The 18,508-nt window shown below is 47.3% G+C and overlaps 1 protein-coding gene across 1 annotated transcript in view; it reads left to right on the forward strand.

Moving 5' to 3' along the window:
• The first annotated feature begins 5,206 nt into the window (after window positions 1-5,206).
• The window catches only part of CUX2 (cut like homeobox 2), a 106,039-nt gene continuing 92,737 nt past the window's right edge, over window positions 5,207-18,508 (forward strand). The window contains exon 1 of the mRNA XM_060249172.1: window positions 5,207-5,302. Coding sequence (XP_060105155.1) covers window positions 5,207-5,302 — 96 coding nt within the window. The remainder of the gene's footprint in view (window positions 5,303-18,508) is intronic.

Raw genomic sequence — 18,508 nt, forward strand, 5'->3', positions numbered from 1 at the left:
TTACTTTTTAAATAATATTTATTTGTAATCGTAACAAATGGAGCAACCGTCTCCTGAACTGTTTACTAGTTTCTGTGGAACAGACAAAAAAACCTCCACAAAACATTTTTTTTAAAAAAATTTAAAATCCAGAAGCAGCAATTATTCATATTTCCTTTCCACAGTATTAAATAAAAATAAAAAAAACTCATTCTCGTAAAAAAGAATTGAAGGGGGGGGGAATGTATAGAAGGGAGTCTAGGACTAAGTTTCAATGAATGAGCATGACCTAGGACTTGCTTGTCGGCAGCGCACAGAAATTAGAATACTCTGATACCATACTTATCTTTTAGAAATGATTTGGAAAATATCTGGTGCTTGGAGGGGGTGTAAAGTGGAAGGGCTTCGAGACCTACTTGTGAACCTTCTGATGGCACTTGGTTTTTGTTTGTTTTTTTGCCACTGTGTGAAACAGAGTGTTGGACTGAATGGGCCATTGGCCTGATCCAACATGGCTTCTCTTATGTTCTTATGTGACACAGAGTGTTGGACTGGATGGGTCACTGGCCTGATCCAACATGGCTTCTCTGATGTTCTTATGTGACACAGAGTGTTGGACTGAATGGGCCATTGGCCTGATCCAACATGGCTTCTCTTATGTTCTTATGTGACACAGAGTGTTGGACTGGATGGGTCACTGGCCTGATCCAACATGGCTTCTCTTATGTTCTTATGTGACACAGAGTGTTGGAATGGATGGGCCATTGGCCTGATCCAACATGGCTTCTCTTATGTTCTTATGTGACACAGAGTGTTGGACTGGATGGGTCACTGGCCTGATCCAACATGGCTTCTCTTATGTTCTTATGTGACACAGAGTGTTGGAATGGATGGGCCATTGGCCTGATCCAACATGGCTTCTCTTATGTTCTTATGTGACACAGAGTGTTGGAATGGATGGGCCATTGGCCTGATCCAACATGGCTTCTCTTATGTTCTTATGTGACACAGAGTGTTGGACTGAATGGGCCATTGGCCTGATCCAACATGGCTTCTCTTATGTTCTTATGTGACACAGAGTGTTGGACTGGATGGGTCACTGGCCTGATCCAACATGGCTTCTCTTATGTTCTTATGTGACACAGAGTGTTGGAATGGATGGGCCATTGGCCTGATCCAACATGGCTTCTCTTATGTTCTTATAATATTATATTCATCATGTTAAAACAAAACATTCCATAATCAATTTTTTTCCTTTTCATTTCTTTTTTTCCAATTTGTCAGGGAAAAAAACAAAACAAAAAGGCTTCTGTAAAAAACCGGGGAAAAATGGGGGTTTTCCCCCTTTTTCCCGGGCCTTCGCATCTCTAGCCCTGCTCCTGGATGTTATGGTGGGGTGAAGAGTGATTAAAACAATCAACCGTGTTGTTTAACATGGGTGGGATCCGTTTACAAGGAAATGGGGAGGGGGCCTTTTGGCTGAGCTGCGAGATACCTTCCATGCCTCTTGACTCTTCTGCTCCTCTCAAATGACAGCAGCCGCCCAGCCGCTGCCTAACTTTTCAAAATGGCCTTTTATCTGCAGATATTATTTATTGCTCCGTTCAACTGGCAGCTCCCTGCCTGGCCAGCTTCATTCTCCCCCCCTCCTCTCCATGAACCCCCTTGTTTCTTTTTCAGCAGATCGCAGACGGAGGGGCTAGCCTCCCAGACGCCAATGGAATCATCTTCTTTCAACAACATTAATTATCTCCGGCTTTCCATAACAAGGGGGAGGGGAAGAGAACATCGTGACCCCTCGGCTTGCCAGCGGTGGAGAGAGCCCGAAGCAGAGAAGCCTTTTTATCTTTGCATCATGGAAAAGAGTCGCCTTTGATCTGCCTCTTTCTCGCCCCCTCCCCATCCCCCTCCCCCCCCAAAAACCTTCTTTATCAGGGTTTATCAAAAATATAGTGAAAAAAAGAAGCCAGATCCAGCTTAGAGGGGATGAGAGGATGGAGATCTAGTTGCACCGGGTGGAGAGAGCTGGCCCGTTCTTATTGGTGGCCTCTGCCCCCCTCCAATTCTTGGCCAGAATTCCAGGGAAAGGGGGACCAAAGCCTATCTGGAAACCAGAGCCTCTGATTGGGGACCTCACAGAACAAGTAGATAAAAGGGGTGGCCAACGGTAGCTCTCCAGATTTTTTTTTTGCCTACAACTCCCATCAGCCCCAGCCAGCATGGCCAATGGCTGGGGCTGATAGGAGTTGTAGGCAAAAAACATCTGGAGAGCTACCCTTGGCCGCCCCTGAGGTTTACAAGATTCTGCATGGGAGAGAGAAGGTAGAGAAAGAAGGACTTTTCTCCCTTTCTCACAATACGAGGAACTCCTGGGCACTCCATGAAATTGCTGAGCTGTCGGGTTAGAACGGATAAACGGAATTTCTTCTTCACCCAAAGGTTGATTAATGTGGGGAATTCACTGCCACAGGAGGTGGTGGCAGCTACAGGCATAGATGGCTTCAAGAGGAGACTGGAGAAACGTAGGAGCAGAGGTCCATCAGTGGCTATTAGCCACAGCGTATTGTTGGAACTCTCTTTCTGGGGCAGTGATGCTTTGTATCCTTGGTGTTGGGGGGGGGAGCAGTGGGAAGGCTTCAAGCGTCCTGGCCCTACTTGTGGACCTCCTGATAGCCCCTGTTTTTTGGACCAATGTGTGACACAGATTTGGTGCCTCTACCTAAAAAACCAGCCCCCCCAGAGCCCCAGATACCCACAGATCCATTATTTTGTATGGAAATAAATCTCCCTAGGGAATAATAGACTTCCCAACAGACATTTCCCTCCCCTCCTCCTGCTTTCTGATGACCCTGAAGCAGGGGGAGGGCCTCCAAACCGGGGGATCCCCTGCCCCCACCTGGGGATTGGCAACCCTATGCCTAACTAGGAGGCTGCCATCATCCAATCATGATTTGACTGAGCCAAAAGGTGGGGAGCCCTTTCCATCATTACTTGGGAGTTTTTGTAGGGAGGGGCTCTGAAAAGGCACCAAAGTGTTTGCCCTCTCAGCGCTAGAGCAGGAAGAAGGGCCCTCGCTCTGAGCTGGCTTTCCAACAATGCACTGTAGCAGAAAAGTCTCACAGGTTACAAGACGCTGTAATATTCACAATATAATCCACCAAAAGGCAGAGATCATATTCTCCGGAAGAGGATGTTGCAGTTGGTTGAACAGAGAGACAACAAGAAGAGAAAGTCTGAGAAGCCCATTTTGCCCTCTTCCAAAAGAACTACATTTGCACAAGAGGTTGGCAGGTGACCATGTGTTGCTGTCACGTTCACAGTTATCACAGGAGCCGGCGACTGGCCACAGCAGGCTCTTTCTAGACCAGACCCACAAAGGGACTCGGCAACAAACAGCTCTTCTGTGTCTTTGCTCTCGAAGGGCAGGAGGCCCATTTGGGTCCCAGGAAAAATGTCCCAGCATCTGGCCAGATCTTCCCAAGTCAGCTCGGGGCAGCGGCTCCTTGCCGACAGGACCTAGGGGCCTACAAAGAACAGGATCCGACACACCTGGACAGTAAAACCATAGCCGGAAGAGTGCTCTCCACTCTGCTCCCCAACTCTAGAAGCCTCTTCCGTAAGAACATAAGAGAAGCCATGTTAGATCAGGCCAATGTCCCATCCAATCCAACACTCTGTGTCACACAGTGGCGAAAATACACACACACACACACACACACACACACACACACTGTGGCTAATAGCCGCTGATGGACCTCTGCTCCATATTTTTATCTAAACCCCTCTTGAAGCTGGCTATGCTTGTGGCCGCCACCACCTCCTGTGGCAGTGAATGCCACATGTTAATCACCCTTTGGGTGAAGAAGGACTTCCTTTTATCCATTTTAACCTGTCTGCTCAGCAATTTCATCGAATGCCCACGAGTTCTTGTATTGTGAGAAAGAGAGAAAAGTACTTCTTTCTCTACTTTCTCCATCCCATGCATTATCTTGTCAACCTCTATCATGTAGAGAGTGAAAACCTGTACATCAGGGGTCCCCAACCCCCGGTCCATGGACCAGTACCAGTCTATGGCCTGTTAGCAACCGGGCCGTCAGTTGTATAATTATTTTGTTATATAGTGCAATGTAGTCAGAAGACAAAGACAACGACTCTGGATTATATATTATAATGTAGTCAGCAGAAGATGACATTGGATTTATATCCTGTCCTCCACTTCGAATCTCAGAGACCCACAGCGGCTCACAATCTCCTTTATCTTCCTCCCCCACAACGCACACCCTGTGAGGTGTGTGGGGCTGAGAGAGCTCTCCCAGAAGCTGCCCTTTCAAGGAGAGCTCTGAAAGAGCTGTGGCTAACCCAAGGCCATTCCAGCAGCTGCAAGCGGAGAAGTGGGAAACCAAACCCAGTTCTTCCAGATAAGAGTCTGCACACTTCACCACCACGTCAAACTAATAGAAATAAAGTGCACAATTGTATCATCCCCCAACCATCGCCCTCCCCACCCCACCCGGTCCGTGGAAAAATTGTCTTCCATAAAACCGGTCCCTGGTGCCAAAAACATCCAATGTTCCCTCTAAGTTGCAAAGTCTTGTGAGCAAAAAATTTACGTTGTGAGCTACTGGTATTCAAGTTGTGAGCTGCTGCATCAATGACTGTGCTCTGGGGTCATCCTTCCTGAGCGAAGACAAAAATGTGTGAGCTGGAGCCTAAAAAAATTGAGCTAGCTCACACTAACTCAGCGTAGAGGGAACGCTAATTGGGACCACCGCTGTACATGGTTCAGAAGTGCAGAGCAGTCTTGCTTCTTCAAAACAAAGGCAGCCTCTTGCCCAAAATCGGCAAGAGGGATCAGCGTTCTGTTTTGATTTAATTGGAGAAAGAGAGCAAGAGTGTGTGCTTAAACAGCGGCCTGCCCGGAGCTCTGGGAATGGGCAGGGCAGAAATTCAAATATAAAAATGCCATCATCGCATCTAATAAATAAAAAAAATTGACTAAGTTCATAGCTATTTGAGATGATGAATGCTTGCAGATATATAACCACTGTTCAGGCAAGTACTACATTACGTGTAAATCAATACCATAAAGAACAATTTGCTAAAAATATCAACACCCTGTTTACTTTCAGACTGTATTAATAACATTTGGATCCTCACAAGCCGGTAACTAAGAATCCTCCGTCCATTCCCATGGCCACAGTAAGGTCAGAGTTCGACTGAATCCGCCATGGAAGCTCGCTGGGTGACCTTGGGCCATTCGGCCGCTCGCAGCCTAACCTTCCTCATAGGGTTGTTGCGCAAATCAAATGGAGGAGAGACCAATGTAAGCTGCTTTGGGATTCCCGTTAGGGAGAAAGGCAGAGTCCCAGGGCTTTTTTTGCAGCAGGAACTCCTTTGCATGTTAGGCCACACCCACATGATGTAGCCAATCCTCCCGGAGCTTACAGTGGGCCCTGTACGAAGAGCCCTGTACGTTTTGGAGGATAGACAACATCAGGTGGGTGTGGCCTAATATGCAAAGGAGTTCCTGCTACAAAAAAAAGCCCTGCAGAGTACAAATAAGGTTCCGACCTCCATGTTGGGAAATACCTGGAGATTTTGGGGTGGAGTCTGAGGAGGGCAAAGTCTGCAGCGCGGAGGGACTTCAAGGGGATATAATGCCATAGGGTTCTCCTTCCAAAGTCGCCCTTTTCTCCAGGGGAACTGATTCCTGTAGTCTGGAGAACACCTGTAATCCCAGGAGAGCTCCAGTCACCACCTGGAGGTTGGCGACCCTAGCAAATGAAATGTAATACTAAATTAAATAAACTTGAAATGGGGTTACTCGGACGTAAGTTCATTTGCCAATCAATGGGACTTGCTCCCAAGAGAGTAGGTTCTGCCCAAAGCGTTCGATCTCCTGTGCCCAGTGACATCCTTATATGTAGCTGAGCCAAGATTCAGCCATCCAGCATGTGACTAATGCCCTTCTCGCACACCAGCCACAAACCCAGACTTCCTGCCAGCCGTGCATCCAACAGGGAAAACACTAGGTCTCTTCAATGCAAGAGTGCCCTTTGACACCTGACGGAGCTCCGTGAGTAGCCTGGTCCTTTCAAAGCCCTATATGGCCTAGGACCAACCTATCTGCGGGACCGCCTTGCCCCACATAAGAGAAGCCATGTTAGATCAGGCCAATGGCCCATCCAGTCCAACATTATGTGTCACACAGCGGCCAAATACACACACACACACACAAACAGTGTGGCTAATAGCCACTGATGGACCTCTGCTCCATATTTTTATCTAACCCCCTCTTGAAGGTGGCTATGCTTGTGGCCGCCACCACCTCCCGTGGCAGTGAATTCCACATGTTAATCACCCTTTGGGTGAAGAAGTACTTCCTTTTATCCGTTTTAATCTGTCTGCTCAGCAATTTCATCGAATGCCCACGAGTTCTTGTATTGTGAGAAAAGGAGAAAAGGACTTCTTTCTCTACTTTCTCCATCCCATGCATTATCTTGTAAACCTCTATCATGTCACCCCGCAGTCGACGTTTCTCCAAGCTAAAGAGCTCTAAGCGTTTCAACCTTTCTTCATAGGGAAAGTGTTCCCCAGAGAGCACTGCGATCAAGCTCTCCAAATCTTCTGGCTGTCCCTGGGCTAAAGGAGGCTAGGCTCAACTCCACCAGAGCAAGAGCCTTCTCGGTGGCGGCCCCAGTGCTTTGGAACATCCTTCCAGAAGCCATCAGGGCCCCGCGGGATTTATCGCCGTTCCGCAGGGCCTGCAAGACTGAACTGTTTCGGATGGCATAGAACATCTAATGGGAGGGGGCTGCCACCACATCTGGATCCATCGCGCTTTGATTACTAACGGCCTGGGATCTGCGCGTGAGAAAGAAAATATTACACGACCCGCCTGAAGTAGCACCATTGTCATTGTCAAAATCTTCTCGTTATCTCTGGGCCAAAAGAAGCCCGCCTAAAACCCACTAGGGACAGGGCCTTCTCTGTTATGGCCCCTACATGGTGGAACCAGCTGCCGGAAGAGGTGAGGGCCCTGCGGGACCTTATTCAGTTCCGCAGGGCCTGTAAGACAACCCTCTTCTGGCTAGCTTACACCTAACTGATATAGGAAATTAAATGTAGCTCTATCAGATCCTTGCTCTGCATACTGCCGAAATGCTTAATGTTTTTAAATGTTTTGCATGTTTTAAATGTTTATATATTTAAATACCAATTTAATATTATGTTGACTTATCTGTTGTAAGCCGCCCTGAGCCACCTTGGTGGGAAGGGCGGGATATAAATAATAAATAAATAAATAAAATGTATCTGATTGTTTTATTTATTTATTTATTTATTTAAGATTTATACCCCGCCCTTCCCACAAGTGGCTCAGGGCGGCTTCCAATAGTAGATCCATCAAAATTACACATATAAAGGGATCCATATTTAAAACAGATAAAACAGATAAAACAGATAAAACCCTAGTTATTAATACACATAAATATCGTTTCTGTTTGCTGTTACCTTGAGTCTGTACAGAATGGGCGGGATAGAAATACAACGTAAATAAATCAAAAAAATGTATTAGTCTTGACAGAGAGCTGGAATCCCAACGCTTGGGACAGTCACTTCCTTGCGTTTATATTCTGCCTTTCCCTCTTTCATGGAGCCCAGGATTCCCAGGAGGTCTCCAGGATCTCACCAGGCCCAGACTGGCTTTACCTCAAGCAAAGCAACTGCATCGTGAATCTCCCAATAAAACTTTAATTCGCCATCGATGGGGCCAGTGAAGCTTCACTTCCATACATACTACCTGGGGTTGCCAGGTCCAATTCAAGAAATAACTGGGGACTTTGGGGGTGGAACCGGGAGATGTTGGGAGTGGAGCCAGGAGACATTGGGGGTGGAGCCAGGAGACACTGGAGGTGGAGCCAAGAGCAAGGGTGTGACAAGCACCATTGAACTCCAAAGGGAGTGCCGGCCATCAGATCTAAAGGGACCGCACACCTTTTAAATGCCTTCCCTCCGTTGGAAATAATGGAAGGACAGGGGCACCCCTTCTTTGGGGTCTCATAGAATTGGGCCCCCTGGCCCAATCCTTTTGAAACGTGGAGCGTATTTTGAGAAGAAGCATGAGATGCTATGCTGCAAATTTGGTTCCTCTGTCTCAAAAAACAGCCCCCCGAGCCCCAGATACCCATGGATCGATTCTCTATTATACCCTATTGGCATCGGTCTCCATAGGGAATACTGCAGCGCCTAGCAGATATTTTCCTTCCCTCCCCCAGCTTTCTAATGACCCTGAAGCAGAGAGAGAGCCTCCAAACCAGGGGATCCCCTGCCCCCACCTGGGGACTGGCAACCCTAATACTACCACGGGACAAGAGAATGAAGGCCAAAGGCCAAAGAAATAGCTGCCGGGGCCTATGCCCCAGACAAACAAGAGAATACCAGCTAGGGAATGAATTCAGTTAACTTGCCTCAGCATCACAGGTAGGTGTGGCAACACTTCCCGAGTGCTAATGGCAATGGCTACCTAGCTCTATTTCAACCCAAAGCACAGAGACAAAAATTAGATTTTGGTCCTCTTCAGTATTTCCTCCGGCTTGACCTAATTACTGTTTGATTCATCGCACTGCATGGCTTTCCTCCAAGGACCTCAAAGCACGCTGTTTATACACACAGCCACCACGTGAAGCGTCTGAGCCTGAGGGAAAGGAAACGGAGGAAAGTCGGTTTTGTGGCTGAGCAGGCGTTTCAGACTTGGGTCCAAGCACGACACGGGCTGCGTTCACACTACACTAAACAACACGCTTTGCAACTGGATTTTTGCTGTGTGAGAATAACAAAATCCACTTGCAAACAGTCGCCGTGTGAAAGCACCCACTCCATCTACCGCTTCATGCTGGCTGGGCTGATGGAATTCCCTGCCCAAAAGAAAGGTGAGATCCTGTTCAGTTTTGGAAAGCTGGAGTAGACTAGTGGCTTTTCATCTTTATTCCACGACCAAACAACAAATAACTCAACACTTATTTATTTATTTATTTAATCAAATTTATATCCCGCCGTCCCCTAACGGGCTCAGGGCAGCTAACATAAGAACGTAAGGGAAGCCATGTTGGATCAGGCCAATGGCCCATCCAGTCCAACACTCTGTGTCACATAAGAACATAAGAGAAGCCCTGTTGGATCAGGCCAATGGCCCATCCAGTCCAACACTCTGTGTCACATAAGAACATCAGAGAAGCCCTGTTGGATCAGGCCAATGGCCCATCCAGTCCAACACTCTGTGTCACATAAGAACATAAGAGAAGCCCTGTTGGATCAGGCCAATGGCCCATCCAGTCCAACACTCTGTGTCACATAAGAACATCAGAGAAGCCCTGTTGGATCAGGCCAGTGGCCCATCCAGTCCAACACTCTGTGTCACATAAGAACATAAGAGAAGCCCTGTTGGATCAGGCCAGTGGCCCATCCAGTCCAACACTCTGTGTCACATAAGAACATCAGAGAAGCCATGTTGGATCAGGCCAATGGCCCATCCAGTCCAACACTCTGTGTCACACAGGTACCAAAAAAACCAAGTGCCATCAGGAGGTCCACCAGTGGGGCCAGAAAACTAGAAGCCCTCCCACTGTGCCCCCCAAGCACCAAGAATACAGAGCATCACTGCCCCAGACAATGATGCTCAAAACAACAAAGCCCCCCAAACTGAAGCCCCCCAAACCACAAGTAAAAACTCAGGACACAAAAGCTGCCCTCTAGGAAAGACTTACGTACGAGCACAATACTCAGATCTCAGATGTGCGTCCCATGAAATGCTAATACCTGAGAGCCATCAGCCGATTCCTTAACATCAGGTTTGATTCCTATTTGCCGTGTTCCACCTTTTCTAAGGGCCTGGGGGAGAAATCTGGGAAGGTATCCTTGGGTGAGGAAACATTCTGCCACCGGCTGTCAAAACCATTCCTAGTGGGAAGAAAGGGTTAACTAAACCCCCCCAACGGGGAAAGTGAGGGTCTCTCTCTTGTTCAGTTTTGCCCTTCCTTTCCTGGGAAAACTGTTAGCATCTTCATTTCTGCCCTGGAGAGGGTTTCGTTTAAAAATCTTTTTTAGATAATTTTAAACATAGCATATTTATAGATTGCTGGCTTAGCTTGGATTGTCGCAAGGAATGTGCTACGTTTAAATAGTGTGTTGGTGCCATAATCAGAGCTGCTGTTTAGCTGATTCTTCTAAGCAATGCAAATTCCATTCCTCGTATGTGTGTGTGTGTTTAATTACAATTCGCTCTTATTTTCAAGCCCCTGGGATCTTCTAATCGTAACCTACAACTAATTCAATCAGGATTAGTTTCAACACATCTGGAAGACCTGTGAAAATTCTTCCTCCTTTTAACAAATTGTAAGGATCCCCATATTAGTCATTACCTGTAAATTTTCCTTACGCGCTGGAGTTCAACTCTGCCAAAATCATTTAAGCATAAACTGCACAGTTGTCTTACAAATTAGTGCCAACATCCTGGCATTTGCCCATCCTGGATGCCCTCTGCCGCCGGCCACAGTTTTGGAAACTTTGGAGGCATAAAAGCTTGAGAACATAAGAGCAGCCGTGTTGGATCAGGCCAGTGGCCCATCCAGTCCAACACTCTGTGTCACATAAGAACATAAGAGAAGCCATGTTGGATCAGACCAGTGGCCCATCCAGTCCAACACTCTGTATCACATAAGAACATAAGAGAAGCCATGTTGGATCAGGCCAATGGCCCATCCAGTCCAACACTCTGTGTCACATAAGAACATAAGAGAAACCATGTTGGATCAGACCAGTGGCCCATCCAGTCCAACACTCTGTATCACATAAGAACATAAGAGAAGCCATGTTGGATCAGGCCAGTGGCCCATCCAGTCCAACACTCTGTGTCACATAAGAACATAAGAGAAACCATGTTGGATCAGACCAGTGGCCCATCCAGTCCAACACTCTGTATCACATAAGAACATAAGAAAAGCCATGTTGGATCAGGCCAATGGCCCATCCAGTCCAACACTCTGTGTCACATAAGAACATAAGAAAAGCCGTGTTGGATCAGGCCAGTGGCCCATCCAGTCCAGCACTCTGTGTCACATAAGAACATAAGAGAAGCCCTGTTGGATCAGGCCAATGGCCCATCCAGTCCAGCACTCTGTGTCACATAAGAACATAAGAGAAGCCGTGTTGGATCAGGCCAGTGGCCCATCCAGTCCAACACTCTGTGTCACATAATAACATAAGAGAAGCCCTGTTGGATCAGGCCAGTGGCCCATCCAGTCCAACACTCTGTGTCACATAAGAACATAAGAGAAGCCGTGTTGGATCAGGCCAATGGCCCATCCAGTCAAATACTCTGTGTCACACAGTGGCCAAAAAACCAGGTGCCACCAGGAGGTCCACCAGTGGGACCAGGACACTAGAAGCCCTCCCACTCTTGCCCCCCCCCCAAGCACCAAGAATACAGAGCATCATTTGAGCTTTGTGATTTAAAAAAGAAGCAACTCGTTTCAAAGATCTAATGATGGTTCTAGATTCAACAAAGAGCTTTGGGTTAAAAACAAAAAAACAGTTCAACTTTTTTTAAAAAAATGGTATTTGTATTGTTGCTAAAATATATTGCTAACTCTCATGCAACAGAAAAATTAATTTACTAGCAAGACCATTTGAGTCTTTTTTCAGACACAGGGGTGGGGGAGAGGCTACAAAAAGCAGTAAATGAATAAACTAACGTATTAGGTTGCCTTCTACCAAATTCAGATCTTCGCTTCAGCCACCCCATGTAGTCCTGGCAACCCCTCTCTAGGATCTCAGCAGCTGAACAAGCAGTTCTCCAATACAAGCTACATGTGCTCCTTTAACTGAATGTGCCAGAAATCGAACACAGGACCTTCTGTATTCAAAGCATGGGCTCTACCACCAAGTTATGGCCACTGACAATATTTATCCTCAGATTTGTATCTCTTCCTTTATCCAAGAAGCTCAGAGCAGGGGTTCTCCTATATTACGTTCACAGCAACGCTGCAAGGTAGGTAGGGAGGAGACATGGACGCTCTGCTGTTTTATTCCACAAGAAGCCCTTCCTACACAAGTGACAAACAAAAAGCTAAACTGCCAAAGAGATCATTGCCTAGCTTTGTGCTACAAGAAATAAATTAGTAAATACAGGTTCCCTTGAATCCACAGGAGGTTTCCTGCTGCCTCTCTGCATGATCTGCATATCTTTGGTATGTCTCTTTTCAAATTACCTGTGCTGGGGATAATTAAACGTGATGTGTTTCTGGATTGGTTCCATTTCTCCTCCTTTAGAAAAATGACCAGCCCTGGGAAGAGTTGTGTCTCTGATTAAATCACTGTTCTGCGCTTGCCTTTTTCCCAGCCAGACTGCAAGAACAGCGGGTGCCTCCAGATTTAACATAGTGGACTGGGAAGACTGCCTCCGCCATTGGAAAGCTGGGAAACCCTGACCGATACAGAAGGGAGCTACACTTTATGCATAAGGCTGTTCCTCTCAACTCGCCTGGAGTCACAGGGATGCCAGCCTCCAGGTGGGAACCTGAGGATCCCCTGGAATTCCAGCTCATCTCCAGGAGAAATCAAGAGAATTTCTCCAAGAGAAATCAGCTCCCCTAGAGAAAACTGATGCTTTGGACGGTAGAGTCTGCGGCATTGTACCCCACTGAGGTTCCCTGTCCTCCATTCCCAAATCTTTAGGAGTTTCTGCAGCTGGATCTTGCAACCCTACCCCCTCATCCCCTTGCTGGTGGTCGGGGGGGGGGGGACACCGGGCAACCCTACCTGGCAACCAGGTGCTCACTGTTTAAAGAGATGTCTCCAGTTGTAACTACATGACTCAAAATAAAAAAGACGAAGCTCGAACACAGCGCAATTAAGGCAGGAAGCATTGATTTCTGCACCGCACCAGCCTGCCTCATTAATTCCAGATGCTTCTGCGACCCAGGCCTTCTTTGCGATAGGAGGTCGAACGGGAGGCTATTGAATTCTGGGATTTCTCTGCACAGCCGCCTCTTCTGGCCGAGAAGCAGGTCAGGAAACAGAGACCGCTCACCTGACTCCGATTCTCCAGACCAGCTGCCTCTGCGGCTCCCGGAACAGGCCCCTTGGGGTGTTGTCTGATGGTGCCAAAATGCCCCGCTGTCCGTGCAAAGCATATAAGAGATGTCACAAGCCAAATGCTGGATCAGCCCAGGTAAAGGTCAAGATCGTCCCCTGTGCAAGCACTGAGTCATTACTGATCCACGGGGTGACATCACATCACGGCGTTTTCTTGACAGACTGTTTTTTTTACAGGGTGGGTAGCCATTGCCTTTCCCAGTCATCTACACTTTACCCCCAGCAAGCTTCTTACAGAAGAAGAAGAAGAGGAGGAGGAGGAGGGGGAGGAGGAAAATCAAAAATCAAAAGAGTTTCCGGCTCAACATTACTTCCTGACCGTTAGAGCGATTCCTCAGCGGAACAGGCTTCCTCAGGAGGTGGTGGGCTCTGCTTCCTTGGAGGCTTTTCAACAGAGGCTAGATGGCCATCTGACAGCAATGAAGATCCTGTGAATTTAGGGGGGAGGTGTTGGTGAGTTTCCTGCATTGTGCAGGGAGTTGGACTAGATGACCCTTGAGGTCCCTTCCAACTCTAGGATTCTATGAACTTCCTGACCGTTAGAGCGATTCCTCAGTGGAACAGGCTTCCTCCTCGGGAGGTGGTGGGCTCTCCTTCCTTGGAGGTTTTCCAACAGAGGCTAGATGGCCATCTGACAGCAATGAGGATCCTGTGAATTTAGGGGGAGGTTTTTGTGAGTTTCCTGCATTGTGCAGGGGGTTGGACTAGATGCCCCTGGAGGTCCCTTCCAACTCTAGGATTCTAGGTTTGTTCAACAGAGGCTAGATGGCCATCTGACAGCAATGAGGATCCTGTGAATTTAGGGGGAGGTGTTCGTATGTTTCCTGCATTGTGCAGGGGGCTGGACTAGATCCAACTCTAGGATTCTAGGAGGAGGAGGAGGAGACTGTAGATTTCTACCCCGCCCTTCTCTCTGAATCAGAGTCTCAGAGCGGCTTACAATCTCCTTAACCTTCCTCCCCCACAACGGACACCCTATGAGATGACGATGATATTGGATTTATATCCCCCCCCCCTACACTCCGAATCTCAGAGACCGATTTCCCACTCACCTTACTCCGCTTTGACGCTCCTCAGCAGGGCTTCCCTCCGATTTCACACTATCTGCCCCAGGGCTGCAACTAGCATCAGCTTTTTCGTGCAGCAAACAGAAACCTCTCAAAACCAATTTCTGTTTGCTGCACGAAAAAGCCAACACTAGTTGCAGCCTTGGGGCACATAGTGTGAAATTGGACACAAGCCCTGCTGAGAAGAGAAGCGTCAGAGAGGCATAAGGTGAGTGGGAAATCGGTCAGTGAGACTGGTCAGAGTCTCAGCGCAGTCACAATCTCCTTTACCTCCTCCCCGCCACAACAGACACCCTGTGAGGTGGGTGGGGCCGAGAGAGCTCTCCCAGAAACTGCCCTTTCAAGGACAGAGACTCAGAGCGGCTTACAATCTCCTTTACCTCCCCCCGCCTCCACAACAGACACCCTGTGAAGTGGGTAGGGCTGAGAGAGCTCTCACAGAAGCTGCCCTTTCGAGGACAACCTCTGCCAGAGCTATGGCTGACCCAAGGCCATTCCAGCAGGTGCAAGTGGAAGAGTGGGGAATCAAACCCGGTTCTCCCAGATAAGAATCCGCACACTTAACCACTACACCAAACTGACCTCGGAAGGATGGAGGTCCAGCCCAGGGACCCTCTTAATTCTGGTGCAGCATTTCGCATTTAGCTGTTATCAGCCATGTAATTGTAAATATAAGAAACTGCTCAAAACTGAGACAGACCATGGGTCCATCTAGCTCCAGTTTGTCTTTGTTGATTGGCGGTGGCTGTCCAGGCCAGAGAAAAGTCATTTCCCAAATCCCCTTTCCCAGGAGAGACCAGGCGCAAACATTGGACTCCAGCTCCACCACTGAGCCAGAGATCCCCTCTCAAGACAAAGCCGGAGTGTGGCACATTGAGTTCAGGGGAGTCTCTGCCCTGAATCAAAGACTGTCAGCTCAGCAGAAGAGACTCCGCTTTGCATGAAGAAGCTCCCAGATTCAATCTCCAGCATTCCCAGTTAAACAGCACCAGGCAGGAGGGGATGCAAAAGACCTCAGCCTGGAACTCCATGAGCCGCTGCCCATCTGAGTAGACAATATCGATCTTTATGGACTGCCGGTCTTCTTCAAATGGTAGAGCATCTGCCTGGCATGCCAAAGGTCCCCAGTTCAATCCCCGGCAGCATCTCCAGAGACCTTGATGGACCAGTGGTCTGGATCAGTGCAAGGCAGCTTCATGTGTGTTCATAGCAGTATCCTTCCAGGATCTCAGGCGCAAGAGTTCCTTTCCCATTCCTGGGACAAGAGATGCCAAAGACTCACTGGGGGACTTTCTGCATGCAAAGGAGGCACTCTGCCCCTGAGCTATGGAGAACCAAAATGTCTTAGGCAGGGCTTTTTTTGTAGCAGGAACTCCTTTGCAGATTAGGCCTCACGCTCCTGAGGTAGTCAGTCCTCCTGGAACTTCCAGTAGGCCCTGTACGAAGTGCCCTATAAGCTCTTGGAGGATTGGCTACATCAGGGGTGTGTGGCCTAATAGGCAAAGGAGTTCCTGCTACAAAAAAAGCCCTGGTCTTGGGTCAAGGTCCAGAAAGAACCAAGCAATGGAATCATAGAAACATAGAGTTGGAAGGGACCTCCAAGGGCATCTAGCCCAACCCCCTGCACAAATCATGAACTTCACAAATACCTCCCCCCCACATACACATATATCCCCAGTGACCCTTTCTAAAAACACTTGACAGGCACCAGGAAAGGCTTTGCATCAGGGACCCCCAGCTCTATGGATTATGCTGAACGTGGCGGGCAGCTCAATTTGGCAAGACTGACCTGTTTTACTTTGACGCAGGGCTTTTTTTGAGCAGGAATGCCCACGAACGGAGCTTTGCCATTAGGGGGTGCGGTCTAATATGCAAATAGATCCCTGTTGGGCTTTTTCTACAAAAAAAAGCCCTGTGTGAGACAACGGTGACATCAGGGGGTGTGGCCTGATATGCAAATGAGTTCAAGCTGGGCTTTTCCTAACAAAAAAAGCCCTGCTTTTATGTAAAGTGTTTCATTGCGCTAACACTTGCCCTGATTTCCGTTCTTTAGCTTTTGAAAATCAGTCTTTTGCTGCCGCTTACTTGCCGATTTCATCGTTATAACGGAACAGCAAACTTAATTCCATCTACGTTTCAAACAATTTTATTAGTAACATATGGTAATATATTCAGTTTCTTACATCATTAATAACTACTTTTTTCCTCTATCCCATATACTACTTTCTACCTACCCCTCCCCCCGTTACTTGACCCCCACTGGTGTACTATATTTAAAACATCGTTATAAAAGGTACCCCTAATTAATAAGAACCAAAATTCATATCCTCCTCCCACTTATACTTAATCATTATCAAAAATTGTCCAATGTCCTTTTATTTCCCATTCTTTTTCTACATATCTTCTGAACTTCTTCCGCTCCATCTTAAATACTTCTAAATCATAGTCCCTTAAAGTTCTTGTTAACTTATCCGTTTCACTCCATGTCATAACTTTTACAATCCAATCCCATTTCTCTGGTATTTTTTCTCGCTTCCACAACTGCGCATACAATGTCCTAAGCAAACGTAATTCCATCTAAAGGGGCTGCATTACATTTGTGTTTGTTGATATGCTATTAAGAGTAACTTTAAATCGGTAGCTTCCGTGTGTTTTTGAATTGATTTTTTTTTAAATGTAGTTAAATTGTATAAAAGCTTCCAAGGCGGTGATTAGAAAATCGACAACAGACAAGCAATAAAACACAACCCAGGGTCTCAAAAACAGAGTAGGACAGCAGCAGCACAGCTTTGAAAATCTAACCTAACTTTTCAGCTAAAACCAAAACAGCTGCATTAAGGAGCAAAAGAGAAAGTTAAGACAGCAGCTTTTTAAAAAGAAAAAGAATCACAAGACCAGCTGCAGAGCTTTAGTCATTAAAAAGCTAGATCACTTTTTAATACCCCTCCAGAAAGACTAAAATATATTCCCCAATTAATGTAAGTAAGTATACACTAGCTGGCATGTGCCGTCTAAGAGTTGGCATTCCTCAGTCTCTTACACAAGGGAAGGTAACACCTCTGCTAAGCGTTTGGTAGCTGCAAGAAGCACTCCTCCTTTAAAAACAAGCAAAATACAAATTCAGGTGGGTCGCCATGGAGGTCTGAAGCAACAGAACGAGGTGTAAATCCAGTGGCATCTTTAAGACCAACAAATTTTATTTCTGCATATTAGCTTTTCATGCAATGCTGATCCTGCGAACTTAGGGGGATGTATTTGTGACTTTCCTGCATTGTGCAGGGGGTTGGACTAGATGACCCGGGGGGCGGTCCCTTCCAACTCTAGGAGTCTATGTGCATGCAGAAGACCCAGAATTAAACTTTGTTGATCGTAAGATGCCACTGGATTTAAACAAAATAGAATCCCCTTCCCCTGCCCTTGGAACCATTCTTGGTGCCGATGGACTTCCACAAATCTGACATTCAAACCGATATTCACTGATATTCATGCCTTCAGATACAAAACAAACAAAAAAGCCAACCCTACAATTCTAAGCCTACTTTCTTGGGAGTCAACTATATCTACTGGCACGAGACTTACTTCTGAGTATATATGCATGGCTTATACTACTGCATAAGAGCCCCGTGGCACAGAGTGGTAAAGCTGCAGTACTGCAGTCTGAGCTCTCTGCTCACGACCTGAGTTCGATCCCAGCAGAAGCTGGGCTCAGGTAGCCGGCTCACGGTTAACGCTGCCTTCCATCCATCCGAGGTCGGTAAAATGAGTACTCAGCTTGCTGGGGGGGGGGGGGAAGTATAGATGACTGGGGAAGGCAACGGCAAACCACCCCATAAATAGTCTGATGTGAAAACGTTGTGATGCAACGTCACCCCGGAGTCAGAAATGACTGGTGCTTGCACAGGAGACTACCTCTGCCTTTTTATGCTATTGCAAGCTCTTTTTTTGTTGTTGCTAATCTGGACGGAAGCCTTAAGTGAAACATTAAACCACCGTGGTACAGTCACCGCGAACTGTCCAGGGTCAGCACACTGAAGTCCTCCAAAGTTTATGAACTTGGTGTACTCGTAGCATTCAGTTTCAACATTCAGTCGGTAAATGCTAAATAGCTCCAATTCCCTGCCTGTCCTTCCCTCATCTGATAGTTGAGCAGTTCTCGGCTTCAGGCGAAAGACTTCCCTTGTCTGGCTGCTTCCCCCCACTCCGATATTGGGCTGATACAGAGGGGCGAGCGACATTTTACGGTAAATAAAGCACCAGCTTTTCAACTGGCAGTTCAGGTTACCCATGCCACTCCTCGGTTTTCACAGCTG

This window comes from Heteronotia binoei, chromosome 11 (genome assembly GCF_032191835.1).
Source record: "Heteronotia binoei isolate CCM8104 ecotype False Entrance Well chromosome 11, APGP_CSIRO_Hbin_v1, whole genome shotgun sequence".
Taxonomy (NCBI): Eukaryota; Metazoa; Chordata; class Lepidosauria; order Squamata; family Gekkonidae; genus Heteronotia; species Heteronotia binoei.